At 55.5% G+C, this 26,938-nt stretch overlaps 3 protein-coding genes and 1 long non-coding RNA gene across 9 annotated transcripts in view; 1 reads left to right on the plus strand and 3 right to left on the minus strand.

The window, feature by feature from the left end:
- Nucleotides 1-1,467: 1,467 nt before the first annotated feature.
- On the minus strand, nt 1,468-5,827 carry HAPLN2 (hyaluronan and proteoglycan link protein 2). Of its 4 annotated transcripts, none has more exons than XM_040452616.1 (8): nt 5,704-5,827; nt 5,497-5,584; nt 5,099-5,157; nt 3,320-3,431; nt 2,752-3,105; nt 2,504-2,620; nt 2,194-2,376; nt 1,468-1,989 (listed from the first exon to the last, which is right to left on the minus strand). In XM_040452616.1, the coding sequence occupies exons 4-8, from the start codon at nt 3,405-3,407 to the stop codon at nt 1,709-1,711; spliced, it is 1,023 nt and encodes a 340-aa protein (XP_040308550.1). In that variant the 5' UTR covers nt 3,408-3,431; nt 5,099-5,157; nt 5,497-5,584; nt 5,704-5,827; the 3' UTR covers nt 1,468-1,708. The 4 variants fall into 4 exon arrangements, with proteins under 4 accessions (XP_040308550.1, XP_040308552.1, XP_040308549.1 ...); XM_040452618.1 differs by having other exon boundaries at nt 3,320-3,506; XM_040452615.1 differs by having other exon boundaries at nt 5,099-5,199.
- Nucleotides 5,828-11,219: 5,392 nt separating this feature from the next.
- LOC121015588 (uncharacterized) lies at nt 11,220-18,612 on the minus strand. Of its 2 annotated transcripts, none has more exons than XR_005783876.1 (3): nt 18,200-18,612; nt 13,304-14,010; nt 11,220-11,731 (listed from the first exon to the last, which is right to left on the minus strand). It is a non-coding gene; the product is annotated as an uncharacterized LOC121015588 (long non-coding RNA). The 2 variants fall into 2 exon arrangements; XR_005783875.1 differs by having other exon boundaries at nt 17,871-18,590.
- A 37-nt stretch (nt 18,613-18,649) lies between these two features.
- GPATCH4 (G-patch domain containing 4) lies at nt 18,650-24,956 on the plus strand. Of its 2 annotated transcripts, none has more exons than XM_040452619.1 (8): nt 18,650-18,743; nt 20,433-20,571; nt 21,273-21,346; nt 21,448-21,540; nt 21,623-21,709; nt 23,058-23,149; nt 23,393-23,443; nt 23,857-24,956. In XM_040452619.1, exons 2-8 carry the CDS (start codon nt 20,493-20,495, stop codon nt 24,581-24,583), a joined length of 1,203 nt encoding a protein of 400 aa, XP_040308553.1. In that variant the 5' UTR covers nt 18,650-18,743; nt 20,433-20,492; the 3' UTR covers nt 24,584-24,956. The 2 variants fall into 2 exon arrangements, with proteins under 2 accessions (XP_040308553.1, XP_040308554.1); XM_040452620.1 differs by lacking the exon at nt 18,650-18,743 and adding an exon at nt 19,072-19,641.
- A 183-nt stretch (nt 24,957-25,139) lies between these two features.
- Nucleotides 25,140-26,938, minus strand: part of NAXE (NAD(P)HX epimerase) — a 2,375-nt gene continuing 576 nt past the window's right edge. Inside the window, exons 3-6 of the mRNA XM_040452622.1 lie at nt 26,784-26,894; nt 26,595-26,708; nt 25,824-25,971; nt 25,140-25,465 (exon numbers count right to left, since the gene is read on the minus strand). Of these exons, the coding sequence (XP_040308556.1) occupies nt 25,263-25,465; nt 25,824-25,971; nt 26,595-26,708; nt 26,784-26,894 (576 nt within the window). The 3' untranslated portion in view covers nt 25,140-25,262. The remainder of the gene's footprint in view (nt 25,466-25,823; nt 25,972-26,594; nt 26,709-26,783; nt 26,895-26,938) is intronic.

Here is a 26,938-nt window from a genome sequence, read left to right on the forward strand (position 1 = left end):
TCTGTAACTAGTTCTAGACCAACAGCTGTGAACAGAAAGGGACAGGTAGGTGTCTCTCTGGGCGGCGGTGGCTAATTGCAGAGACAAGACCCTCCAGAGCTCTTTCTATCTTCTCCTCCTGGTGTGGGGACTGGCGGCATTTGAGACAGTGGCGGCTCTAGCAGCCTGGGTCCCTGAATAAGAAAATGAGAAGAGCCCCCTTGTTTGACCACCATGCACAGGTAGCCTAAGGGAGAAATGATCTTAAGTCCCTGATACTCGGAGGTCGTTTGTTACCGCAGCATAACCGAGCTCCTCCTGGTGAACACAGCACCATACAGCAACCAGTCCTACAGGCTACCTGGTAAGAACCTGAATAATTGCTGCGGTTGTTCTGTTACTGTTAGTACTCTTGTAATAACAACCGTCCATCATCACAGGTACCATTTACTGAGCACCTCTATGTGCCCCCAGGACGTGCCACCCGTCGTCTCAATTACCGATCCCGGCACACCCTGGAGGCAGATCTTCCTGCCCCGTGACCAAGATCAGAAAAGCAAAGCTTAGGAACTGCCACAAACATTCCACTTGCTGTCTGAGAGTCATCGAAGATGCCGTTCATTTGATCATTTGTTGTCCTTTATATAAAACCCCATGAGATGACGTCCCTTTAACAATTACAGCCAAGAACCCTCCTGGAAAGCAGTTTTACAACATATATATCAAGCACCATTAGAAAGTTCATACCCTTTGCTCCAGTGGTTAGTCACTAGCCCAAGCTTGTTGCGGTGCAGTTAGATTGCTTGAACAGTAAAATGAATAAACAAACGAATTAGGCAATTAATTAAAATAGTATACATATTAAAGAAAAACGAATTAATGAGAGTTGAGCTTGTGTCTTGAGTTCCCGGTCTGTTTCCTGCAGCCGGATGTTAAGAATGCTCCCGGTCCAGCTCCCCGCTTTGCCTCGCGGCTGCCGGACACACAGTCCCCTTAAGGCTCAGCCCGGCATGTGGCTGGTGGCCTTAGCTGGTGCTGGTGTTGGCCGCCTCCTCCCCGAGCACGGTCAGCTTCCCGTCGGCGGAACAACGCTACGAGTTTCCTACACAGGGTCGGAGACTGGCAGGATACAAACACATTGTGAAATATGTGTAGGCTCATCTTTGCTCGTTCCGTGGTGCCCAGCGGGCAGGCCTGCGGGTTTGGAGCGCTCGGGCAGAGCTGAACCACAGTCTCCGGTGGGTGCGTGGCGCCCCCGCGTGGCGCCCGGCGCAACAGCACCCCGCGTTCTCCCGCGTCGTCCCCGGGTTCTGCCGCCCGCGGTGCCCGCAGTCCCCCTCGACCTTTGGGGCCCCCTCCTCGCGACCCCCGTCGTCCGGCAGGCTCGCTCCCAGCGGCAGGGGCCCCACCTCTGACTGTCTCCCCGGGAGCGTGGTCGGCCGGATGGGCCCAAGGCCACCCCGTGCCCACCCCCACCCCCGGCCCGCCTCGACACACAAAGTCCTCAAGTTACTTAACTGCTGTGGACAGAAGTGGGTTAATGCCCCGGGCGCTCGCCCTCCCCCAGCAGCGACCGCGGGAGCGCGCGAACGGCCGCCGGTCCGGGTGCGAGCGTCCGGGGGGGGGGGGTCCCCCCCTCTCGCAGGGCGACGCCACCTCCCCTCCCCCGCCCGGCCGGGACCCTAGGACCCCGACCGTGGCAGGCTGCGGGATGGGGGCCGCGGCGGCCCTACTCCGAGTAGCAGTACGTCCCGAAGGCCGCCTGCTGCGCCCGCGGGAAGCCGAAGCTGCGCACGCCGGGGTCGGGGAGGCCCCCGCAGCGCGGCCGCGGCGAAGTGATGGGGAAGCGCACGCTGCCGTCCGCCAGCCAGCCGCCGTCGCACTGGTCCAGCCCCGAGAACTTCCAGGCGGCGTAGAGGTGCCCGACCTTGGCCACCGTGGCCCCGCGCCGCCGGCACGCCGCGTGCGCTTCAGACAGCGTCAGCCGCCCGGGCACGAAGAACACGTGGCCTGGGGAGCGGGGCGCGTCACCCCCTCCGCGGCCGAAGCCTCCCCGGGACCGAGGCCGGGCAGCGGTGGGGGTGCCGAGGCAGGCGCGCGGGAGGCGGGGGCGGGAGCCTGCCCCGCGCAGTGACGCAGGGACCACGCGGGTCCAGGTCCCGCCCCCCGTCCCGCCTCCCTACCCCCCCCCCCCCCCTCCGCCCGCGCGCTCACCTGCAGTCACCGAAGTAAAGCAGAAGGCGTCGTAGCGGTCGCGCTTCCGGTCGCGGGGCCCGTAGCTGCGGATCCCGGGCCGCCCCGGGCCACCGCACGGGGCGCGCGCGGTGAGCACGGGGTAGCGCACGGAGCCCTCGAGCAGCCAGCCCGCGTTGCACCAGTCCAGGCCCTCGGTCCACGCTGGCGGGCAGGGGGAGACGGGGCGGGGGTCAGAGGGGTCCCGGCAGGAACCTGACCCGAGCTCGCCCCCCGCGGAGCCGGGTGATAGTCCCGACAGGCCCGGGCGGTGCCCAGGTCGGGCGCTCACCCTGGTACAGCTGGGCGTAGGTGGCCAGACGCCCGTCCTGCTCCTCGCACGCCTGTTTCGCCTCGTAGTAATTGAACTGGTACCGGCCCCGGCTGGGCTGGTACGGGAACACCACACCTGGGGGGGGACGCCGACAGCCTGAGGAGGGCCGGCAGACGGGGGAGAGGGCTGGGGGACCCCGGGAGACCCGAGCTGGGGCGGCCAAAGCCCCACAGGAGAAGAGGGGGGCGGGAACCCAAGGGCCTCACCCTCCAGGCGCAGGGTCAGCGCCACGCTCTCGTCCTCGATGCCGTTGATGAGTTCACAGCGGTACCTGCCCTCGTCCTCCAGGCGCACGTCCGCGATGACCAGGGAGGCGTCCAGCCGATGCCCCCTCCGCATCCTGGCGCGCCCCCCCAGGGGCCCGTAGCCCCGGGCGTGCAGGCCGTTGGTGATGAGGATCAGCGTTTCCCGGAGCTCCCCGGGCTCCACTTTGCTCCAGCGGACCTTGTAGCTGGGAGGCGGGGCGCCCAGGACGCAAGGCAGCGTGGCCGTGGCCCCACGACGAGAGTGAATGACCTCGTGGATGGGGGGCAGGAGGTAGTGGGGGCCGGGGTGGGGTGCTGAGCAGAGGGGGCCACAGTGGCAGGAACCCCCTGACCCCCACTGCAGGTGCCCGTCCAGACGCTGCTCCCCAGCCCCCCCCCCCCCCCCCACTGCGCACTCAGCAAAGGCTCTCACTCCCTGAACACCTCCGACGGCTGCCCTATCCACTTTACCCACCCCTGGAGCCGCTCCCCCACCTTCCCCAGAGTCTGGGCGGGGCTGAGGTCTTACCTAGGTCCCCCAGCGCTTTGTGGAAGATGGCGAGGGCCCAGGGGAGAAGGAAGTGGCAGAATGTTGGGAGACTAAGCAGGCCTGGCATGATGGAGAGTCAGCCCAGCGCCGTCTGCGGGGCACAAAGCGGGGAGGCAGTGGGGTTGGAGATGAGCTCCCATCTATCAGGGATCCCTGAGGGGTCCGGCTGGAAGGCGTGAGGGCAGAGAAGGGGGCTGTTGGGGGCAAACCGCCTCCCCTCCCCCTCCCCTCCCAGGGGCCATCCCATCTGGGTCCTGAAACCCGGATTGCCTGGCCGGATTGCCGCCGCCGTCTCTCTCCTCTCCCAACGCTACCCGCCAGCGGAGCCAGAGTGATCAACGAAACCTTGTCACTCTCCTGCTTAAAGCAGTAGCTCCCTTTGCCCCGAGGATACAGTCTGGTCTGCTAGCCAGGGCTTCCAAGGCCCCCTGGGATCCAGCCTCTCACTGTGCCTTCAATGTCGCCTCCCACCCGCTGTGCCCTCTGCACAGTCTTCCAGATACTTCTGGCTCCAAAAGTGCCCAGATTCACTCTCACCTGGTTCTCCCAGGCGTCACTGCGGGCCAAACCGCCTCTGGGAAAACCTTCCTCTTCCCCGGCCCGCGGCAGTGCACTGTGGCCTACCACACTGGCCTGGACGCTTGGTCTTAGAAGGACTTTTATTAGCCACTGAATTAACTGTGTGAATTTTAATACATATGCGCGTGTAGGCCGTATCAGTGAGGTTTCAGGCAATTACAAAATTATAAAAACTAATTCCAAACACAATTGTCTATTTCAATGTCGATTTTCCCCTTCTTTTTAAAAAAATGTATTTGACTTTAGTAAGTAGGCTCTACCCCCAACGTGGGGCTAGCACTCACGACCCTGAGACCAAGCGTCAATGCTCGGCCAACTGAGCCAGCCAGGGGCCCCAGTTCCCCCCCTGCCTTATTCTATCTGTTCTTTATCACCTTGACCATTTTTTAGAAGTTGGACTAAGGACCCCTTAGCCTAGCTTGACTCATTTTCTAAACCTGATTCCTCCAAGTGCTAACTGCGTGACTCTGAACGAGTTCTTTAACTTCTCTCGGCCTCAAAGTCCTCATCAGTAAAATGCGGGTAGTAATTCCCATCGACCTCACTGAAGTAACGTGTACAGTGCTCAAAATCGTGTCTGGTATGCAGTAAGCGCCATGTATGTGTTAGCTATTATCCGCAGCATCCAGCCTCGCTTCTGGCACACAGTGGGTGCTACATAAGTGTGTGTGTTAGTGAATGAGCCCACACGAAGGATTCTGGGAAGGAGAGGCGGCCGGGAGGGAGAAGGAGGAGACAGAGCTGGAGTCGGAAGAGGTGGAGCCGAGCCCCTCCTCCTCCTGCAAACGAAGGCCTTGGCCGCGGGAGAAACGGGGGCCGGGCACGCAGGGCCTCGCGGCGGTTGGAGGGCAAGTGCGTGGGCCGGGGACGCGCCCAGGGCGGGAGGGCCGCGTGGGCCGAGGGCGAGTGGGAAGCCACGCCGACGCACCTGCGTGAGAGCGCGCCCGGCCCTCCCCTCGTACGTACGAATCCCCTTTTACGCATGCTCAGACAAAGGGCACAAATTCTAGGAGACTTGAGGGAGGTTGCACAGTTGGTAAGAGGAGGGTTTGCTGGGATTTGAACGCGTATTTGAGGTCAGGCGCAAGCCCACCGGTCTGTACTTCGAAAGCAGGCGCACACATACCCTCTTCGTACCCCTTACAGAGAACCAGAGAGCCGGCAGCCCCAGTTGCCTACCTGTTAGAAGCCGCTCTCTTCACAGGGACGGGAGCGACAGGGACTGGCGGCGTCTTGTCCTGCTCCAGGAAGAGGTTCCAGTGAAGGCGCTGCCTGGGCCCCTGCGAGATCCAAGCACTTCAGGGCCCTGGGACTTGGGCGCCTGATCAGCGGGGTCCCTCCTCTTGCACCTTTGAGGAAAGGCTTCTGCCCTGAGCTCGCAGAAGCAGCCAAGGTGCCGAGAGCTTTTTTCCCCTCGCCACTCCACTAAGCCAGGCTAAGTGACCTGTGTCCAGCCCGTGACTCGGCACTGTATGAGCACTGCTCACTGTCCTGGGCCTGGGGAAGATGCGGCGCTTGGGGCCAGGGGTGGGGACCCCCAAAGGGATGCAGTAAAGGAGGCACCCGGGAAGGATGACCTGGAAGAACGTGGAGGAGGTGGTGCCTCGTTTCTTCCTGGGGCTCGAGGGCCAGAGAAGGAGCAGACGGGTATGAAGACGCTGGCCGCTGGGTGTGCGGACGAGCTACAGGTGAGCTCGAGGACCTGTGGCCAAGCCCCGGCTGTCTCCGGTTTTCCCCGAGGGCCTCCTCCAAGCAGCACCCTCCCCTCCCCAACCAGTCCTCACCTCTGTCCTCCGGAGCCTGGGTGCGCATTGCCTGTGGGAGGAGGCTCTCAGGGTGGGACCCAGACTTCCAGGACCTCCAGCTGCTTCAAGAAACCTGACCCCTTCTGTCCAGCCCCCTGTCTGTCCGTCTGTCTGTTCTTTCCCGCTCCGTCCCCACCCCATCGGAAGCACAAGTTCCCATTGTCTCTGTCTTTCCCCCTATTGTTGAATAACAGGGGCCCTTTCTTTATCCTGTGGGCAAGGGCATCGAAATGTCAACAGCTGGGGATGTGGGATGCGGGACCGGCTGGCACACAGCACCGGAAAAAGGGCCGGGGTAGGGGCAGGCTCAGAACAGGACTGGACATCCCCAGGGAGAGGGGAGTGGGGGCGGGGAGAGCGGTTGGTGAGAAGGTTGAAAGGGGGGGGGGGTCCCCTCCACGCCAGGCTTCAAGCCTCGGGAGAGATGTGGTGTGAGGCCAGGGGTGGCGGGGCCCCGTGGAGGGCAGAACGCGTGGTGGGAATAGCACTGGGAGCGAAGGCAGGAGGGCTTCTTGCGCCCGGGAGGGTAACGGGAGTTTCCGAGAAGGACTTCGGAGAGCTCTCCAAAAGAGGGGTCGGTTTATTTGTCCCGCCTCCTCCTAGTGCCAGTGCTCTGGAGAAGGGAGGTCCTCGACCTCCCTGGGAGGACATACGCTTCTCCACAGCGCCCCCTGGAGTCTAAGCGGCTGGAGTTCACACGCCCAGTCCGGACCTTTCTGTCGAGGGACAATCTGCCTCCGACAAGCAGCAGGGACCTCCAGTGGACAGCTCACTGCACTTACCAGTATACACGCCACGGAACTAAGCCCCGGATCAGCATATAGAACGTTTCAACGCCCAGGATACGCCTGTTTCTTTTTTGTTTGCTGTCAGGGCAGAGGGAGGACTCTCTCCGGGAATAGCCATTTGGGAAGGTTCCAGCTTCCGGTCCCTCTTAGCCTTACTTTCTGTCTGCCCGGCAACCCCACATCAGTAGCTTTGCGTTATTGGGATCGCGCGCTTTTTGGAACCGGAGGGGACCTCAGGACGCCCAGCTTCTTCAGTCACCGGCCAAGAGGACCTGGTGAGAGAGGGCCTTGCCCAAGCCCGCACGGAAGGCAGCTGTGGAGGCTGGGACTGGCTGCTGTTCCCGCCAATCCCTCTTCGGAGCCTCAGTCGGGTTCTCCGAGTCCGCGGGCTGCGGGCTTTTCCGCTGGGGCCGCATCTCCTAACAGGGAGCCCACGCCACCTGCTCCCTTCAGGGCTTTGGAGGACAGTCTCCACGTCCTGCATCACCATCCCCGTCCCGAGCCCTTCCCTCCTCCTCCCAGAGGAAAAGGACAAACGGCCCCTGTCTCGGGCCGAGGACACCCGGATCCGATCCCGCGCATCTGACTGGCCAACACCCAACTCAGACAAACCGCCCCCTGCAGCGGCTCGGAGGGGGACACGGCGGCTCTGCCACCGCCCAGGCCCCCCCGGCCTGCCCTCCCGCCTCCCCAGATTGCTTCTGAACCGTGGTTTGCAAGTCTCAGGTGTGTGGACCCACAAGAGGCTGAGTTTGGCAGGGAAGAAGGCCTGGAAACAGTTGATGGAGGCAGAAAGAGCCCTTTGAGGATGGAGCTGGGGAAGGGATGGCCCCGGAAGAAATGTGCAGTGAGCCAGACTGCACTCCCTTTGCCTGAGGTCCTCTCACCCCCGGTCCTCAGTCTGCCAGACACTCAGCAGACCGGGAGGGTTGGCTGCTGGGCTCGCTCTTCTGGGTGGAGGTCTTTGCCACCCGCTGCTGCAGACTCAGCAAGGTGACGGGAACGAGCCCGCACAAGCCCTGACTTCTCTTCCTCGAGCACCCAGACCTGGCGTCAGGCAGCCGGCGACCAGCTTCTTGATCCCTGCTGCGCACAAGCAGGTCCCGTTGACTGTTGCATGAGGGATTAGGACAGTTGGCAAGGCAGCCCTTTAGGCGGTTGCAGGGAGAGGCTGTGGGTGACTGGCAGGACCCCCTCTCCTTCCAGCGAGGTTCACACACAGCTGCCTCCCTCCTCCACCCAGCGAGCCCCAGGCCACGCTTCTCTCTGGCCCAGGCGGAGCCTCCTGGGGGGCTGGATCCCTGCATCCCCGTGGGAGGAGGTAGGGGGGAGGCTGGGGACGCGTCAGTCTTCAGGAAAAGGCACTTTTTCCACTCAGGACCGCTGCCTCCCACTCTCTGTACTTCCGTCTGTCTGCAGAGCGTGAGGACGTCACCTCCGTGCCTCAGAGGCCCCACGGAGCCTTGGCAGGAAACTGTTCCTCATCTCGGTGGCCCGGCCCCACCTGGACGTCCTGGACGGAGCTCAGTCTCTTGAGCCCTTTTAAAGCTTGGGGCTCCTGAGAAGTGGGCGTCTCGGTGCCCACTTCAGTAGGACCGGGACCTCGAAACCGGGACTGACCGTGTCCAGGGGGAGGACTTGGCTGGCCGCATGGGCAGCTCCTGCCTGGCTCGGCAAAGTCTCAAGGGAATGGAATGGGGGTGTCACCTGGTGCTCACCCAACCTGGCCAGTGTTCCAGTCCATCAACCCTGTCTATTCTGAGGGCCTGCTGGCGGGCAGGGGGAGCTCCTCCTGTGCGGGAACCTTCTCACGGCACCAGAGGGCTGTCAGAGGAGAGCGGACAGAGCCTTAGAAGGCATGGCTGTCCCTGGCCTTTCCCTGAGGGACGAAAGGCAGCAGTGCTCAACTCAGCATTCTGCTCAATTCGACCCCTCACCTGGATTCCGCTCCTGGCCACGGATGTACCCACCAGCTAGACAGACACCTGCCCTGTGTGTGCAGGACAGAGCTCCAGGGTCCAAACGTTACAGCCACGGGGCACGGTTGAGCCTGCATCTGAGCCGGCCTTGGGTACCGGTCATGATTCTGCTGCAGGCTGTGTGTCCCAGGGGCGTGGCCTCTTCACTGGGCCTGTGTCCTCACCTGAACAACGGGACTGCGGTCCATTTAAACTATTTTCTGGGGGCGCCCGGGGGGCTCAGTCGGTTCAGCGTCTGACTTGATTTCAGCTCAGGTCATGATCTCGTGGTTTGTGGGATCAAGCCCCGTGTCAGGCTCCAGGCTCACAGCCTGGAACCTGCTTGGGATTCACTCTCTTCCTCTCTCTCTGCTCCTCCCCAGCTCTCTCTCTCTCTCTCTCTGTCTCTCTCTCTGTGTCTTTCTCTCAAAACGAATAAACAAACGTTAAAAATAAAATGACAATTTTCTGAAGGGCCTCAGTGTGCAGAGAACGCTAACGGATGGAAGTTCCCAGTCCGGGGGTGATGTCTGGTGGAGGTGAGGGTAAGATCAAATGGCAGGAAGCACAGAGAACAGTAAAAGACAAACGTCTAGAAGGTATTTTCATGGTGGCAAAGATTTGACAATTATATTTTACTTTTTATTTTTATTTTTACATTTATTTTTTATTTTTTGAGAGACAGAGAGAGAGACAGAGCACAAGCTGGGGAGGGGCAGAGAGGGAGGGAGACACAGAATCCAAAGCAGGCTCCAGGCTCCAGGCTCCGAGCTGTCGGCAGAGCCCGACACGGAGCTTGAACTCACAAACCATGAGGTCATGACCTGAGCCGAAGTCGGACGCTTAACCGGCTGAGCCACCCAGGTGCCCCCTACAATTATATTTTACTTTTTAAAAGTCATGTCACCTGTCATTCTGTTAGTTAACAGTCTGTTCGCCATTGTGTTCAAGGGGGGGCATTTATTTATTTATTTATTTATTATGTTTATTTGTTTATTTTTGAGAGGGGGAGGGGCAGAGAGAGAGAGGGAGAATCCCAAGCAGGCTCCACGCTGTCATCACAGAGCCCGACACAGGGCTCGATCCCACAAACCGTGAGATCGTGACCCGAGCCGAAATCAAGAGTCAAACGCTCAGCCGACTGAGCCACCCAGGCGCCCCACGAGTGGACCATTGAAACTGTGTTTCTGTTCAACTACCTCCTGCATATACCTTGAGACCCCGACTCCCAATTCATCAGCCGTTCTCATGGTGCGGGGCCTGGGGCTCTCCCACACCCCTGCTTGTGCTCTCTGCCCAGCTGGTCGAGGCTAGGTCCCCCTGCACTGTGTGCAGACCCCCCACCCCCAGGCTCCCGTGGATCAAACTGAAACCCAGAAGGACGTACCCATCTACCATTCTCAGACCAGAATTTGAATAATTTACAGAGTGAGCCCCATCCCAGAGCTCCCATCCTTTCCCACGGGAGATACACTGTCACAGCATCATTCCCGTCTCGTGGACACAGAAACCAGTGTCCAGAGAAGGTTAGTAACTTGTTCGAGGTCATCTAGCCACTAGGTAACCCAGGTAGCTTATGTCCAAAGCTGGAGGGGTTCCTCCCTTCTGCGACGGAATAATTCCTCCAAACTCGGAAAAGGTAAACGGACAAGTGCTTGTTCCGGGTGGCTTTTTGGTATCCCTTGAGCATCGTCTAAAAGCTTGCTTGACAGCCACCGGACTCGCCTGGAGAATGTACCTTTGTTGTTAGTCTACTTGATAAACGGTCCACAACCAGACATTTACGGTTCCGTCCTATTGGTGGTTAACCCGCAGAAGTGGATAAAGTAATCGGCTGTTGTTGCCCAATACAGAAGCTAACCATCAAAGTGTTTCAGTTTGGTTGCCTTAGAAAGTCGACCAGTCTCATATGTAAATTAGTAATCTTACTTTGAGATTCCTTTTTTGCCTTGTTCCCTCATTAATGAGTTAAATCAATGTTTGTTTTTTAAGTTATTTTTAAGTTTATTTGAGAGAGAGAGAGAGAGAGAAAGAGCAGGGAAGGGGCAGAGAGGGAGAGAGAGAATCCCAAGCAGGCTCCATGCTGCCAGCATAGAGCCCAATGGAGGGCTTGAACTCACAAACAGTGAGATCAAGACCTGAGCCAAAACCAAGAGTTGGACCCTCAAGCGACTGAGCCACCCCGGTGCCCCTACATGTTCTTATTTTCTTTTTATTTTTTTATTTTTGAGAGAGACGGAGTGTGAGTGGGGGAGGGGCAGAGAGAGGGAGACAGAATCAGAAGCGGAAGCAGCCTGGCTCCAGGCTCTGAGCCCTCAGCACAGAGCCCTGCGGGCTCGAACCCACCAACCGTGAGATCATGACCTGAGCGGAAGTCGGATGCTTAACCTGCTGAGCCACCCAGGTGCCCTGCATGTGCTTTTTAAATCTACTTGAGATCATATCCTAGGAGCTGTTCCCTGCCTTGCTCTTTTCGCCTAATAGTGTATGGCAGGTGTCCCATCAGCATGGGACATAAAGCTTCCTCTGGTTCTGGGTCTGAATGTGTCCCAGTGGGCGACTGCAGCATATTTACCCTGACGCCCCCTGGTGGACATTCACGGTGCCACAGGTTGGGACAACTAGTTAGACATCTTGAGGGAAAAAATATAGATGTATATGAGCCACAACCCTCTCCATAAACTAAATCAATTCCAGGAATCTTAGAGAATTAACTGTAACAGTGAAGCCAAAATGAATCCCAGACTAATCAATTTTTCCATCGGAAGGCAACTTTTATTGCTTTTTAAAAACACGATCACACGATGATACTTAATTGTATACAACTTAACATCAAAACATTAAAAATGAAAATCTCCCTCAATCCCACCACATAAACTGAACATTTTCTTGTTTGTCCTTCCAAACTTCCAGGACTGGGATCACGTGGGTTGAGTCGGGAGTCTGGGCTGCCGTGCTAGCGTGCAGGGCGCCCGAAGGGCCAGCAGGGGGCGCGCGCAGGTGTCCGCTCGCCCTTGGGACGACCCTTGCTCTCTCGCGAGCCCGGGGCGCAGGGGGCGGAGTCCCGATTTCTCAAAGTCTCTTTCCGAGACGGGAGTTGGGGGCAGGGGCTTGCGGGGTCTCCCACGCCATCCGTTGCAGGACCGGTCCCACTGCTTTTCCACTGAGGTCTCTGGAAGGACTGCACTTTAAAAATAGAAAAAAGGGCAGTTCTTCCTGCCCAGGGTCCTCCCTGTGCTTTAATAAAATCACCTTTTGCACCTAAAAATAAATAAAACAAATAGAAAACAAGCAACCCAAATGTGGATGCATCCGCTTCCCTGAACACTGTGCTTCTCCAGGGTGACTCTAGAGGTGGCCGAGAGCTGCGGAGGACAGAGGGCCCCTTGGCGCCTGCCCCCTCCCGCCCTCCAGGCTCACCCCATCCCAAGGCCAGCATTTCCGCGTTCGGGGTTCAGGCCCCTTCAGAGGGGACACGAGGCCAGGAAAAGGTCCACAGAAGCACTGGGGAGACAGCGATTGGAGTTCAGGCCTTGATCCCGAAGGGAGAGGAGGACGGTACCAAGCGCAGGTGGCGGTGGCGTTTCTGGGACACACCTGTCTCCCCCTGAGACCACGGTCCTCTCTCTCCATCCCCGTTTTGTGTGCCCTCTGGCCCTCCGCTGACTTGCCTGCAAATAGGGACAACTACATCCAACGCGGGGTCACGATGGGGATCAAATATGACAATGTTTGTGAAAATGGCATTTTAAACTGTAAACCACCATTATAAAAACCATTAGTTTGTTTAGCAAAGTGCTGTACGCAGAGGGTTGTAATGTGTTTATTATCGCGAACTGGGTCAATGAGGTAGAAAAACGAGAGACTGCCGAGGCGAGGGATTAGGAAGTCATCTCGGTCTAAGGAAAACTGACACCTGGCGCCTTCTTTTCCACCCGGAAACAAAAGTGAACAAGAGGCTGTTCTGTAAACATGCCAGTGCTTGCGATACAGGCTTTTCAAAGCCCCACATTGTACTTGCGACCCCAAGCTGTTTTGTCTGAGCTCACTCTCAGGTTTTGTTTCATTTATTTATTTACTTACTCATTTTTGAGAGAGAGCAAGAACGCAAGCAGGGAGGGGCAGAAAGAGGAGGAGGAGAGAATCCCAAGCAGGTTCTGCACACGAACCCTGAGGTCATGACCTGAGCCGAAACCAAGAGTTGGACGCTTAGCCTGCTGAGCCACCCAGGCACCCCAGTTTCAGGTTTTATCTGCAGGGGGAAAAAAAAGGGGTGACAAGAGCTGGGGAAGAGAAGTGACTCAGGCGTTCATGAGCCCCCGGGCTTTGCTGGAGGTGGGAGGCGGGCTTTAAACGCAGTACAGAAAATTAACCCAATACCTTGAGGATTTCACTCGAGTCCAGAAACACAGAAAGGAATTTGAGTCGGTAATCCCAGGGCCACCTCACTTCCTCTATGTTTCTCTTCTCTGTGCCAAATCCCTCAGCACTGACTCTGGGCTGTACCCATTTGCTGCTTTAAAGTTATTTTCCAAGGGGCGCCTGGGTGGCTCAGTCAGTTAGGCGTCCGATTTCAGCTCAGGTCATGATCTCACAGTCTGTGAGTTTGAGCCCCGCGTTGGGCTCTGTGCTGTCAGTTCAGAGCCTGGAACCTGCTTTGGATTCTGTGTCTCCCTCTCTCTCTGCCCCTCCCCCACTCACGCTCTGTCCCTATCAAAAAATGCATAAACATTAAAAAAAATTTTTTAAGTTATGTTCTGATAAAAATAATATATGCTAACTCCAGAAAATTTGAAATTCAGGGAAAAGGTACAAAGAGGAGGAAACTCTTACCCATAATCCCTTCACCTAGGAACGGCTGCTTATAACATGCTCGTGTTCTTCCTTTGTTCTAGTGTGCCTGTGCATTTTTTAAAGGTATAATTCGCATGCTGTAAAATCCAATTCAGTTGTTTTTAGGATATTCACGAGTTTAGCTGCCACCACCATGTAATTCCAGAACAATCCATCAATCTGAAAAGAAGCCCTGTACCCAGATCAGTCACTCTTCACTGCCCTCTCCCAAACTGACTTGTGTCTACAGATTCGCCTGTTCTGGACATTGTGTGTAGACGGAACCACACAGGGTGAGGCCTTTGTCTCTGGTTTCTTTCACCTGGCACGTTGCCAAGGTTTCTCCACATTGTGGCAAGCACCGGCCCTTCACTCCTTTGGATGGTCAAGTAATATTGCATTGCGAGCGCCTCCCATGTTTCATTTATCCATCCAGCAGTTGATAGATGTTTGGGCTGTTTTCACTTCTTGAATATTATAAATGATGCTTCTATTAACAATCACATACAAGTTTTCATACAGACATAGGTTTTCAGTTCTCTTTGGGCGCACACCCAGGATGTGGGATGGTTGTGTCCTATGGTAATTCTATGTTTAACTTTCTCAGGAACTTTCAAACTGTTTTTCAAGGCAGCTGCCCCATTTTACATTCCCACCAGCAGTACACGAGGGCTCCAATTTTTCCACATCCTCTCCATGTTGTTATCCTCAAAAAAAAAAAAAAAAAAAAATTAGTTATCTTAGTAGGTGTGAAATGGTATCCCTTATGATTTTCATTTGCATTTCCCTGATGACTAATAAAGTTGGGCATCTTTTCATGAGCTTATTTGCCATGTGTAGATCTTCTTTGGAGAAATGTGTATTCAGATCCTCTGTCCACTGTAAAATTCTGTTGTCTTTTTATTGTTGAGTTGTAAGAGTTCTTTTTTTTTTTTCAACGTTTTTTATTGATTTTTGGGACAGAGAGAGACAGAGCATGAACGGGGGAGGGGCAGAGAGAGAGGGAGACACAGAATCGGAAACAGGCTCCAGGCTCTGAGCCATCAGCCCAGAGCCTGACGCGGGGCTCGAACTCCCGGACCGCGAGATCGTGACCTGGCTGAAGTCGGACGCTTAACAGACTGCGCCACCCAGGCGCCCCGAGTTGTAAGAGTTCTTTATATATTCTGGATATTAGAACCTCAACAGATATATGATTTGCAAATATTTCCTCCCATTCTGTGGATTGTCTCTTGAATTTCCTGATAATGTCCTTTGGACCACAAAAGTTTTAATTTTAAGAGATTTAGAGAGGGGTGCCTGGGTGGCTCAGTTGGCTAAGCGTCTGACTTTGGCTTAGGTCACGATCTCACTGTTTGTGAGTTCAAGCCCGGCGTTGGGCTCTCTGCTGTCAGCACAGAGCCTGCTTTGGATCCTCTGTACTCCCTTTCTCTGCCTTTCCCAGGCTTGTGCTCTCTCTGTGTCTCACTCAAAATAAATAAATAAACAAAACATTTTTAATTAAAAAAAAAAAAAAGAGCCTTAGAGATTTAGCTCCTACATTGAGTTCTCTGATCCATTTGGAGTTAGTTTTTGCATGATATGAGGGAACGATCCAAATTCTTTTTTTTCTCTTTTTTTTTTTTTTTTGCATCTGGCTATCCAGTTGTTTCATCACCATTGTTGAAAAGACTATTCTCTCCCCATTGAATCCTGGCATTCTTGTTGCCAAAAAATTGTCCATAAATTTATGGGTTTATTCCCGGACTCTGGATTCTATTCCATTGACCTGTACATCTATCCTATACCAGAACAACACTCTTGATTACTGTAGCTTTGTAGTAAATTTTGCAATAGAAAAGCATTAGTCCTTCAACTTTGTTCCTTCTTGAGAATGTTTTGGCTATTCTGGGCTCCTTGGATTTCCATATGAATGTTTGGATCAGCTTGTCAATTCATGCCAAAAAGCTGACTGGGATTTTGATAGAGACTGTGTTGAGTCTGCAGATTCATTGTGTTGAATTTGGAGAGTATTGTGACATTAAGTCTTCCCATTCATGAACATGGGCATCTTTCCATTTATTTAGATCTTCCTTATTTTCTTTCAGTAACATTTTGTTTTCATGTACAAGTCTTGTACTTCTTTTGCTATATTACTTTAATGCTTAACTGTCTTATTCCTTCTGATGCTGTTACTTATGGATGTTTAACAAGGATGAGCCCTTACTATGGATGCTTAACAAGAATGAGCCCTTCTGTTAAGTTTCTCAAGATCCACATATGAGTGAAAACCTTTGTGGATCCTGGGAAACGTAACAGAAGACCATGGGGGAGGGGAAGGGGGAAAAAAGTTACAGAGAGGGAGGGAGGCAAACCATAAGAGACTCTTGGATACTAAGACCAAACTGAGGGTTGATGGGGGGTGGGGGAGGAGGGGAAAGTGGGTGATGGGCATGGAGGAGGGCACCTGTTGGGATGAGCACTGGGTGTTGTATGGAAACCAATTTGACAATAAATTATGTTAAAAACAACAAGAATGAGCCCTTACCTATGGCTGTTTAACAAGGATGAGCCCTTCCTATGGGCGCCATCTTGTATCTGCTCTTTTCAATTCAATTACATCATAGACATTTCCCCCAAGTTATTAAGAATGCTTCTTCAACATCATATTTTAAGGCTGCATGTTAGCCCACCGTGTGGTCACACTAACTTATTTGGCCATTCTGTTGTGGGCTACTTAGGTTCTTTACAATTTTTCCATTTTTAGATATTACTGTAATAAGTATTTCTATGTACCATGCTATGTCTGCAAGTCAGATTACCTCCTTCTAAGTACTCGCGTATTCTTGTTCTAACAGCCTTTGTTTCTACTCTTGTGAGGAGGTGTGAGACTCCACGTCACTTGGAACTCCTTGAAGCCCACTTCCCTTGCAATCCCACACCATCCCCAGGGCCAGGCCTGCACCTTCAAGGGAGGCTCCTTCAGAAAGCTTCGCCCGGGGGCCCCCGAACACGGGCAGGTGCAGCCATCTTACTCCCCACCCCCACCCCAGTACTGTGTCCTAACCTCACCAGAGCTCTTGTTCCTGTGATATAAATGCTTGGCAACTTGTTGTATCTCAACAAGACTGTGAGGGCCAACAAGAGAGAGCACTTTTATACCTCCAGCCCTTGGTCTATAGAAAGCCCTTAATGGGGGCACCTGGGTAGCCTCCATCAGTTGAAGGTCTGACTTGCTTTTGGCTCAGGTCATGATCTCACAGTTAGTGAGTTTGAGCCCCGCATCGTGGTCTGTGCTGACAGCGTGGAGCCTGCTTGGGATTCTCTCTCTCTCTCTCTCTCTCTCTCTCTCTCTCTCTCTCTTTTTCTGCCCCTCCCATGCTTTCTCTCTCTCAAAATAAATAAACTAAAAAATATGTTTAAAAATATTAAAAAAAAAAGAAGACCCTTAATAAGTGTTTATTGAATAAATGAGTCAGGCAGAACACAGAGCTCAAGGCCTTAGACCAGAATAGGGGCCCTGGGTCAGGGAATTAGGGCCACTCGGGTTTTAGAGTGACCCACAGAGTATTGTGAGCTGGGAAGGGCCCCTGCGGTTCCCTCATTCCGGAGTTTTCAAACCTCTTTTATCACCACAATATGATGTAAGACATTGGATAGGGAGAGGAGAGAGAAGAAATGGAGAGGGAGGTGGTGGAAACTGAAGCCCGGTCTGGGGATTCCCTCAGTGGCCCCCGAGAGACCACAAAAAAACCAAGTCTGTAAAGATGATTTAACTAGTCCAACATTCTAATTTTCCAGACAGGGAAAGGGTGCTCTTGAGCAGAAGTGACTTGTTCAAGGTCCCACAGTTAGTGGCAGAGAAAAGGACTCAGAAGTGACTCCCATTCACAGAAGATTCCAAAACTGAATCCAGTGTCTGAGGAGCATCTTTGTAGCAATCACGAAAAATGCACTAGGCAAGCATCTAGAATTCCATTAACCGAGCGCGCACTAGGCAAGCTTCTAGAATTCCATTAACTGAGCGCCATTGTTTAAACTAGTGTTCCCATGTAGCATTTTTTTTAATGTTTATTTATTTTTGAGAGAGGAGGAGACAGAGCGCTAACGGGGAAGGGGCAGAGAGAAGGAGACACAGACTCGGAAGCAGGCTCCAGGCTCCGAGCTGTCAGCACAAAGCCGGATGCGGAGCTCGAACCCAGCAACCCTGAGATCATGACCTGAGCCGAAGTCAGAGGCGTAACTGACTGAGCCACCCAGGCGTCCCTCCATGTAGCATGTTAAAAAAAAAAAAAATGTGTATTTATTTTTGAGAGAGAGAGGGAGAGGCAGAGAGAGGGGGAGACAGAGAATCCCAAGCAGGCTCTGAGCTGTCAGTGCAGAGCCCAACGTGGGGCTCGAACTCACTAACCGTGACATCATGACCTGAGCTGAAACCAAGAGTTCAACGTTTAACCGACTGAGCCACCCAGGCGCCCCCCTCCTCCCTCCGCACCACATTTAGCATATTTTAAAAGTAAAGTTAATTTTACGGAGAAAATGTGATGAAGAGGAGTGTGACAAAGTGAGCAATTGTGACAAACCTTACCGGGAGATGCCGGTTTTTCTCTTCCAGTTTCTGGAGCAGGTGCACCCTTAACTTCCCGTAAATACTGATATAGGGAGGCCGATGGGCGGATTTTTTCAGGTTTTAGTTCTGCGGGGGCTTGGCGAGGCCCAGGCACAGTGGGTGTGGCTGGGGGCATGTGCAACTTCTCCTGCTAACTTGTTAGCCAAGTGCAGCTAACTGCACAGTTTGCTCAGTGGAGCCACCTTGCAAGTGCAAAGTCCCCAGCTTGGCGCGCATTCCGGGACCCCGGGGCCCGGCGTCTCGCTCGGGGCCCCACCCCCACCCCCACCTCCTCCAGCCCCAATCACGGTGTCAACGACCCCGGCCAGGCCAGAGGCTCCCGAGTCAGGGCATCATCAGTATCAAAGAGGCAGGTCCCGGCACAGCGTTTGATGAGCCTACTCAAACCTCCAAACGCCTGTTCCTGCAAGCTGAGCACTGGTCCCGCCGAAACCGCTCCCGAGGGGCCCCCTCCCAACCCCTGCGCGCTCCCCGGAGACTCCTTCCCCACGTCTGTGGCGGGACTAGCTCAGCGTCGCAGCCAAAGCTGTTCTCGGCGTTCCCGGGGCCAGTTAGGACAAGTCCCTCGGCCGCTCCGGGGCTGTAGACTGGCGGCGAGTAGAACACCCCCAAACCTCCGGAAACGGGCGCGCGCGAGTTTCCATGGCAACCATACCCGCCAGGGAGCCTCAGCAATACCCACCAGGCCCCAAGGACCCGGGCTTCCGGGCCCGTGATGGTCTCTATGGTTTCGGCAGCCTAGAGGGGCCGAGTCCCCGGCACTTCCGGGAAGATGGCGGCGCACTGGTCGGAGGAGGCACGTGTTCCTGCGGAGAGGGCCCCGCGGTGACGGTAAGGGGCTACCGCCCTCCGCGACGGTGGCATTCGGAGCCCGGGCTCGGGAGCAAAGGCTAGAGCAGGAGAGAAGCTTTGCCCGGCGGGACCGCGGCGGGAGGGCTGGGATTTAAACCTCACGAGGAAGGAGGCTAGGGAGAGGGTAGCGGCCCTTTGGAACTGCTGTCAGGAGACTGGCCTAGGCCACTTTCCCAGAAAACTCAGGTTGACAGGAGAGGAGATAGTTCGTGCAGGCGCGCTCGCAGACTTCACAGAGCCTGCGGCGCGCAGCCTGGGATCTAGTTGCTTCTGTCCACAGTTATCCATGGGCAGCGGGCTAAAGCAGCCCCCACCTGTGTCATACCGGCTGGACGCATTCTCACTCCGGGCGCTGCGTTAAGTGCACTGGGGTTGGAGAACGAAGTCCGACTCCGATTTCCAGGGCGAACGGTTTCTGCCACGAGGGAGAGGCTGCGGTAAACCTTTCGTCGGGAAGCACAGAGAGCCGTAAGAGACCGAGGGGGTATTAACACCAGTTCTGGGATGTCTGAGATCCCGGATCCACGACTTGCCAGCTCTCTGATTTGGGCGGGTAGCTAAACTCCTCAGTGCCATTTCTTCGTTTGCAAATGATGGCAACACTTGCTAGTAGGATTGTTGGGAGGAGGAAATAAGATAATCTGTGTAAAGCAATTAGCATGTTGGCATCGAGTAAATGTGTTCGTGTTAGATGTTTTTATTATTGAAATTTGGGGGCTGATGCATCAGCGGTAACTTCTGGGAGGAGGCAGAGTTTTGAGGTAGCCTTAAAGGCCCCAGTGTCTTTTTACCATTCTTAAAAATTCAAGAAGCAAGACAGAGCCATTTCTTCATTCAGCGCTTTTCTGTTGGGATTCTCGGAGTATCAGGTTTTCAGGTAATCGTCCTTTAATCGTCCTTCACGGTAAGAACCTGAACAGAAATGGAAGTCATTCTGAGTTTGTTTTCATACCTAACCAGACTGGTCATGATTGTTTTTTTTTTGTTGTTTTTTTTTAATGTTTATTTTATTTTTTGAGAGACAGAGAGCGAGCGGGGGAGGGGCAGAGAGAGTGGGAGATCTAGAATCTGAAGCAGGCTCCAGGTTCCAAGCTGTCGGCACAGAGCGGGCCTCGAGCCCATGAACTGCGAGATCATGACCCAAGCTGAAGCTGGACGCTCAACCAACTGAGCCATCCAGGCGTCCCTTTGTTGAGTATTCTTATAACTCAGGTTAAAAGACTCTCAGCTTTGTTTTTACATGGTAATAAACGGTGGGAGATGTTGTCAGGCAGTGGTGAAGAGCAGGGAGTCTGCAGACAAGATGTCTGGTTGCCATCTACACATCAGCTGTGTAACCTGGAGCAAGTTGCCTAACCTCCTTAGGCCTTAATTTCCTCATTTCTAAAGTAGGGAGAGTAATACCTTTCTGAATGCAGAGTACTCTTCCCGGGCTGGGAAGATTGAGTGAAATCATCATGTGGTGAGCTCTCGGTACATTTCGGTATTATTATTGACACTAGGATTTGACTTTCCGACTTGCTGACCTCTCTGTGGTCAGACAGAGAGCTCCCCAAAGACTGGGCCTCCTTCCTCTGTCTCTGCCCCAGGTTCGGAAAAGAATTTTTCTGAGAGCAGCCCGGATGGATTCGATGGGTGATTTGGGCACTTTCTCCTTTTCTCTTGAAGGGATGAGAATGATGTCGTCTACTCTGCTGAAGGCCTGAGCTTAGTGACCCTCCCGTCACCATGAGTGTCACGCCAGAGACTAAGAGTCGTGGGATGAAGTTTGCCGAGGAGCAGCTGCTGAAGCATGGATGGACCCAAGGTCAACCCCGTGGCGCCCCTTCCACATCCTTCCAACTTTCTGCCCAGGGGAGCGGCAGCGTCCTGGGCTACCCATTTGTAATCCATGCAGCTGGAGGAGGAAAAGCTAGTTTATTTTATTTATTTATTTTTTTTTAATTTTTTTTTTTCAACGTTTATTTATTTTTGGGACAGAGAGAGACAGAGCATGAACGGGGGAGGGGCAGAGAGAGAGGGAGACACAGAATCGGAAACAGGCTCCAGGCTCCGAGCCACCAGCCCAGAGCCCGACGCGGGGCTTGAACTCACGGACCGCGAGATCGTGACCTGGCTGAAGTCGGACGCTTAACCGACTGCGCCACCCAGGCGCCCCTGGAAAAGCTAGTTTAAAGGGAAATTTACAGGTGAAAATTCCCAGCTTTTCCAGAAAATGGAAGAGTGGAAGAAATTTTACAGTGGGTCCGTGAGAAAGAAGTGGTTGGGAGGACTGGGAGAGGGGGGAAGGGGCACAACCTCTGTCCTGGAGGAAGCATGAAGGAAAAGACAGCTTGAGCTCAGACAAAGGCAGGGACACTGTGTGCAGAAATGCCAGGAACAGTGGGACTGGAGGGCATCCGCCCGGGACGGAGTGTACCCAGCGCTCCGTGTGGGAGGGCAGAGTGGCCCTCCCAGTGGGGGCTCAGGGCAGGCAGCAGAATAAACGGGTCGCTCCCCGTCCTGCAGGCAAAGGTCTGGGCCGGAAGGAGAATGGCATCACCCAGGCCCTCAGGGTGACGCTGAAGCAGGACACTCATGGGGTAAGACTGGGCAGGCTGAGGGAGGGCAGTGTGGATGGGAGAGGGGGACTCTGGGGACAGGGCAGGGACGGGTCCTCAGGGTTCACACTTCTTTCTGGCAGGTGGGACATGACCCTGCCAAGGAGTTCACGGACCACTGGTGGAATGAGCTCTTCAACAAGACTGCAGCCGGCTTGGTTGTGGAGACTGGGCAGGTAGGAGTGCTGACAGATGGCCATTGGACCGTGGGGGCCTGGGACACGCCTGTGCCACCCATTGACTGACACCTTCCCCCAGGATGGAGTCCGGATAAGGCATCTTTCTAAGGAGACTACCCGTCGTAATCGTCCCAAGCCCAACTTGCTGTATCAGAAGTTTGTAAAGGTACCAGGGGCTGGGCGTGAGAGGGTCCATCCTTTTTCCCCCCCTCCCTGGCCTCCCCCGGGGCCTGAACAGTTGCTTTGCATGCCTTACCTGTTCTGGGGACCACCCTAACGTCGCATTCTGTGACCAGCCTTGCCATTGCTTGTCTAGACTGCCTGGCCCTCGGCCAGGACTGAGGTCTGCAGGTCCCGTGGATCCTACCATCTGCTGAGGGGCGGCGATAGAGGCTGGGGAGACAGAGATGCTGCCAGAGCAGGGTGAGAGGGGATGTCCGGTGCAAAGGACTCCAAATCCAGAGGGGACCTGACCCATCCTCTTTATTGTGCAGTTGTGGCCCAGAGTGGGGAAAGTGGCTTGTAGACAGGACTAGAACCCAGGTCTGCAGACTCCTGCTTTCCAGCATACTGATAGAAGGGAGCATCTGTTATGTGCTATGGGCTCTGTGTCATGTAGCAGCCCTTTCCCCTGGTCCTCATCACTGTGGCCGTTGTCCTCTCTGCTGGATTTTGTCCCAGCCTTACATGCAGACTCCTCACCCGTTAGTTCAGTGCCACAGAGCATCCAGAGTGCTCTCCGTAACAGAGTTCACTGGGGCTCTGGCTCGTCCCTGACCTAGGAGGACAGTCCTGATGTGTCACACTGGTTCATGTGGCCCTGCAGCCTGGTCCTGTACTCACCCTTGTTGAGACCTCTGCACTGTTAGCCGGATAGAATCAGTTCTCAGGAATGTACCATCTTCTTTCACCTTTGGGGCTTTGCACGTGCTCCTCCCGCTGCCTTTCCCCCTCTGCCTGCCAACTTTTGTCTGTCTTCCGGAGCTCACCAAGGTCCTGAAGCTTCCCTAAACCCTGAAGTCAGCTTGGGTACCCCTCCTCTGGCACAGGCAGCGCTTTCACCATGATGGCCTGTGTTCTGCCATCCTCCCTTCGCCCCACACGTAGATTTCACGTGGGCTGGACCTCTCGATCCTGTTCGACTGTGTACCCCAACCCTTGGCCCGTGGTAGGTTTTCAGTCTGGTTAAATAAAGCCCTGTGTGTAGGTGTGGGGGAGGGGTGAGAAGCACCGTCTTTACAGTTAGCACCATGAGGACCTGCTGGTCCGGAGCGCTCCCTCCTCCCTTCTGCCCACTACCCCCCCACCCCCCACAGCTGCAGCCCACCTCCTGCCCAAGTTGGAAGTATGCAGCTCGGCACACCTCCCTGGGGGTCTCAGGGAGCCGTATCGGGGACTGGCAGATTTGTGCCTATGGCTACCAATTCCTGGGGGGGGGGGTTCCAGGAGGGGAGAGGGATTGGCAGTGGTGTTGAGCGGGCTTTGTCCACCCCCCCCATGATCACTCCTTCTAGACGGCCACGTTGACGTCAGGTGGTGAACAGCCAGACAAAGACGTGGAGAGCCACAGTGATGATGACAGCCAGGGGTCCAAGCCTCCAAAGATGTGAGACCTCATTTCAGTGGTGGGGGGGGGGTGCGGGAGAAGAGACCTTTGAACCTCCAGAGAAGGCACCAAGTCTCGTGCCTGACTGGGCTGCTTCGGGTGGAACCGCGTTGTACTGATCTTTGCATCGCTGGCACCTAGAAGTGCCAGGTCCCGAACAGGAAGTCAGTGTTGAAGGAATGCCTTAGAGGGCAGGCCTTTCCACGAGCTCTGTGTGTAATTCTTGATCCCCCCACCCCACAGTCTGACCGATGAGATGCTGCTCCAAGCCTGTGAGGGGCGAACAGCACACAAGTGAGTAGTGTTCGGCTCCCCGGGCTCCCCGCCTTCCTCCCTGTCGCAAGCCCACCCTAGAGGATGGTGTGCGCCACTCTGTACTCTTCCCACCCCAGGGGAAGGGTTCCAGCTGCCCCTGCAGGCAGCTCCGCGGCACCTGGGGGCTCAGTCGCTTAAGTGTCCAGCTCTTCATCGTGGCTCAGGTCATGATCTCACGGTTCATGAGATCGAGTCTCACGTCGGGTTCTGTGCCAACCGTGTGGAACCTCCTTCTTTCTCTGTCCTTCCCCTGCTCACGTGCGCCTTCTCTCAAAACAATAAACGTTGGAAAGAGAGAGAGGCAGCTCCTCCCCTGCCAGTTCTGCACACAATCTCAGGACTAGGCCTGCTCCCCCATACCTCACTCCGACCCGGGCCTCCATGTGTTTCAGGGCTGCTCGTCTTGGGATCACGATGAAGGCTAAGCTCGCTCGGTTGGAGGCCCAAGAACAGGCCTTCCTGGCTCATCTCAAAGGCCAGGACCCCGGAACCTCTCAACTACAGTCTGAGAGCAAGCCCCGCAAAAAGAAGAAAAAGAAAAGAAAGCAGGAAGGGGAGGAAGAGGCTACGGCAACTGATGGGGATGCAGAAGAGGAGTGCCCAGAGGACCCAGGCCAGAGCACCAGGAGAAGGCAGAAGAAGAAAAGGCAACAGCGAGAAAAGGCGGTTGCGGATGAGACAGGGGGCACAGCTGTCGGGGACGGGGAGGCCACAGGAACAAGTGAGCTGGGAGAGTGGAAGAACGGGGAGCAAACGGATGAGCCCTTCGGGAAAAGGAAGAAGCGGCGGCACCGAGCAGAGAAGGTGGGGGTGTCGGGTGGAACAGGAGGCATTGGGCCGCAGCAGGCGGAGAGCGGGGCGCACGCGGAGCCGGGCAGCAGACGCGAGCAGAAGCGGCGGCAGCAAGACTTGGGCGCAGAAGCCACGGCCCGGGCTGCCGAAGACAGCGGGGCCCAGGAGGCAGCAGGCAGAAGGCACGGTGACGGGAAAAGCAGGAGAAGCAAGAAGAAAAGGCAGCGGCCCCAGGAGGAGGAGGATGTGAGGGAGGGGGAGGGGGCAGAGCTGGATGGAGTCCGCCCTGATGGGAGAACAAGGAAGGAGAAACCGAAGAAAGACTGAAGGGCAGGTCAAGGCGGGGCTCTACAGATTCCTTTTCAGGACTTGAAGTCTGAGACCCCAGTGGACGAGGGCTCCTGCACCCTCCCCGTGAGGAGTCCCTCCCGAGGAGGAAGCCGAGTGCCGGAGCGCCAGCTGCTCACAGGACGGTGTGGGCACGCGCTGGGGGCCGTGGGGACAGGAAGGCAGAGGCCCTCTGGAGGGGCACCCTTGCTGAAGGCAGATGCGAGTGTGGGCAGAATGGACTCCAGCCCATAGCCTGCCAGTGTCGGCACTAGAAAAAGTGGTTAGCTTGGGCTCCAGGCCAGGTCAAGTCCTGACTGGCCTCCCCCCCCCCCCCCCGCTAACATCCTAAATACAAATTCGTTTCCTGGGATGCCTCTGAAGGGATTTCTTCTGTTCACCTCCATCTTGCTACCCTGTTAGTGGATGGAGAAAGCTCAGAGAACCTCACTTGGGTTTTTTTTCAGCATCTGAAACTCCATTTTCATTGCCCTCAAATGCCACGGCCACCTCCCTTGCCTGCTCCGTTCTCCCAGAAAGGTGGCGCCATGTCTCATTCAGTTTGCTGTCCAGCTCCTGCCACCCCGTAACTTTTATTGCCTGAACAGCTCCCAGGACCCCACGGCGCTGGGAGGGGGGCGCTAAGTCTTTATTGGGAAGGACGCCCGCCCGTCTTCCCTCACTGCAGACGGTAGACACACTCCGTGTCAGGGTAGGGCGGCAAGTTCAGCTGGTACTTCTTTTCCAGAGCAGGAGGCACGAAACGACCTCCCAGGTAGTGATAGCGACCGGTGAAGTGGCTCGCAGACTTTTTGGGTGCAGTCAGGGAGATGAGCAAGTCTGGCTGGATTCCTCCAGAATTTCCCTTCTCCACATCCCATCCTGAAAAGAGGGTGTATTCAGGCAGAGAGAAGAGAGCAGGTGTCCATTCTTCCCTACTTTGTTCTGCCCCTGTCCTGAACGAGCGGGGGCCCCGTGTCTCCGCCTGGGGAACCCGCATCCTTGGAGCTCCATGGCCATGGCTTCCTAGGCTTTGGTCTCTTGGGTCCAGCACACAAAAGGTGCTCCCGGCCTGCCCCCTGGCCCTTTTGTGGAATCCCAAAAGCTGTGTTCTGCCCCTTTACGCTCAGCTTGTTTAGAGCTTGGTCTGAGCCTGGGAAGAATGAGGACTCCTGGGTACCTATCTCAAGAAAGGGCAGGACCCAGGCCCCATCCCGCCCAAGCTCCTCGGACCCGGCACCTGAGGGAATGTCGATACTCGCAATGGGCACGGTGAGCCCACTCAGGACGCTCAGGATGCTCCGGAATGGCTCCCGGACATCCCCTTTGAAGCTGAAGCCGAAGATGGCATCCACTACCAGCTCGTACAGTTCGTCGATCAGCATGGGCTGTGGTGGAGCAGGGAGAGGAGAGGGTGTGGGAGCCCCTGACCGGACAGGGCTGTCCCCTGCACACGCCACTCAGGGGCACACGGGTCATTTTATCTCCCTCAGAGACTTTGGTGCAAACTGGTCAGTGATTTAGACCAAGCGGAGTCCACACATGGTTTCTGTTCCGAGTGCCTGTCCGCCTGCCTGCCATTGGGGCGGGGACAGGGTGGGGCCACCTGCAGCTGGAGGCAGGACAGACCCCTTGCTTTCTCTGCAACACCTCAGTCTCTTCACCTGTGAAATGCGTTAAGAAACTTAAAAAGCAAAGTTCTTATGTCTTAGGTCCATGTCCCTGCAGAAAGGGCTTAGGATGAGGCAGTCACATCAGCCCCTTCTCAGGGGGTTACTGCCTGCCCAGCAGGCCCTGACCTCAGAAGTCAGAGGGAAAGGTGTGGCCATGGATGTGAGAGGCGGCCTCAGGCACTGCTGGAACGGGGGCAGGCTCTTCACACTGTTCCCGGTCAAACGGTACACTTAGGCACCTGTGCGGGGCACTTCCCCACCTGCCCGGAGTCTGTCCTCCAGAGACATGGGCGGGGGAGCTCAGCCTGGAAACACGAGGGGAGAGCACAGCCACCTACCTCCGGGGGCATTTCACCAAGGAAGGGGATGTCCATTTTCTGGCACTGGGTCACCAGTGCACCGAAGAGTGGCTTGTTAGGCCTTTTGGGGTAATAGATGGTTGGCTGGTAGCCCTAGGGGGAAGGAGAGGGGTCATTCAAAGTCAGACTTCGGAGCCCCCCCCCGCCCAGCCCTTCCCCGATACTCACAAACAGCTTGAGGTGCCGGGCACAGACCAGGCCGTCTCCTCCGTTATTCCCGGGCCCGCAGATGACCAGGACCGTGGGGGGGCTCCGGGACATAGACTTGGGGGGATAGGCCTGGAGGCGGAGTCAGGGGGCGTCACAGGGGCCCTGGGCGGCCC

Source organism: Herpailurus yagouaroundi, unplaced genomic scaffold (genome assembly GCF_014898765.1).
Source record: "Herpailurus yagouaroundi ecotype Mexico unplaced genomic scaffold, PumYag 207, whole genome shotgun sequence".
Classification (NCBI taxonomy): domain Eukaryota; kingdom Metazoa; phylum Chordata; class Mammalia; order Carnivora; family Felidae; genus Herpailurus; species Herpailurus yagouaroundi.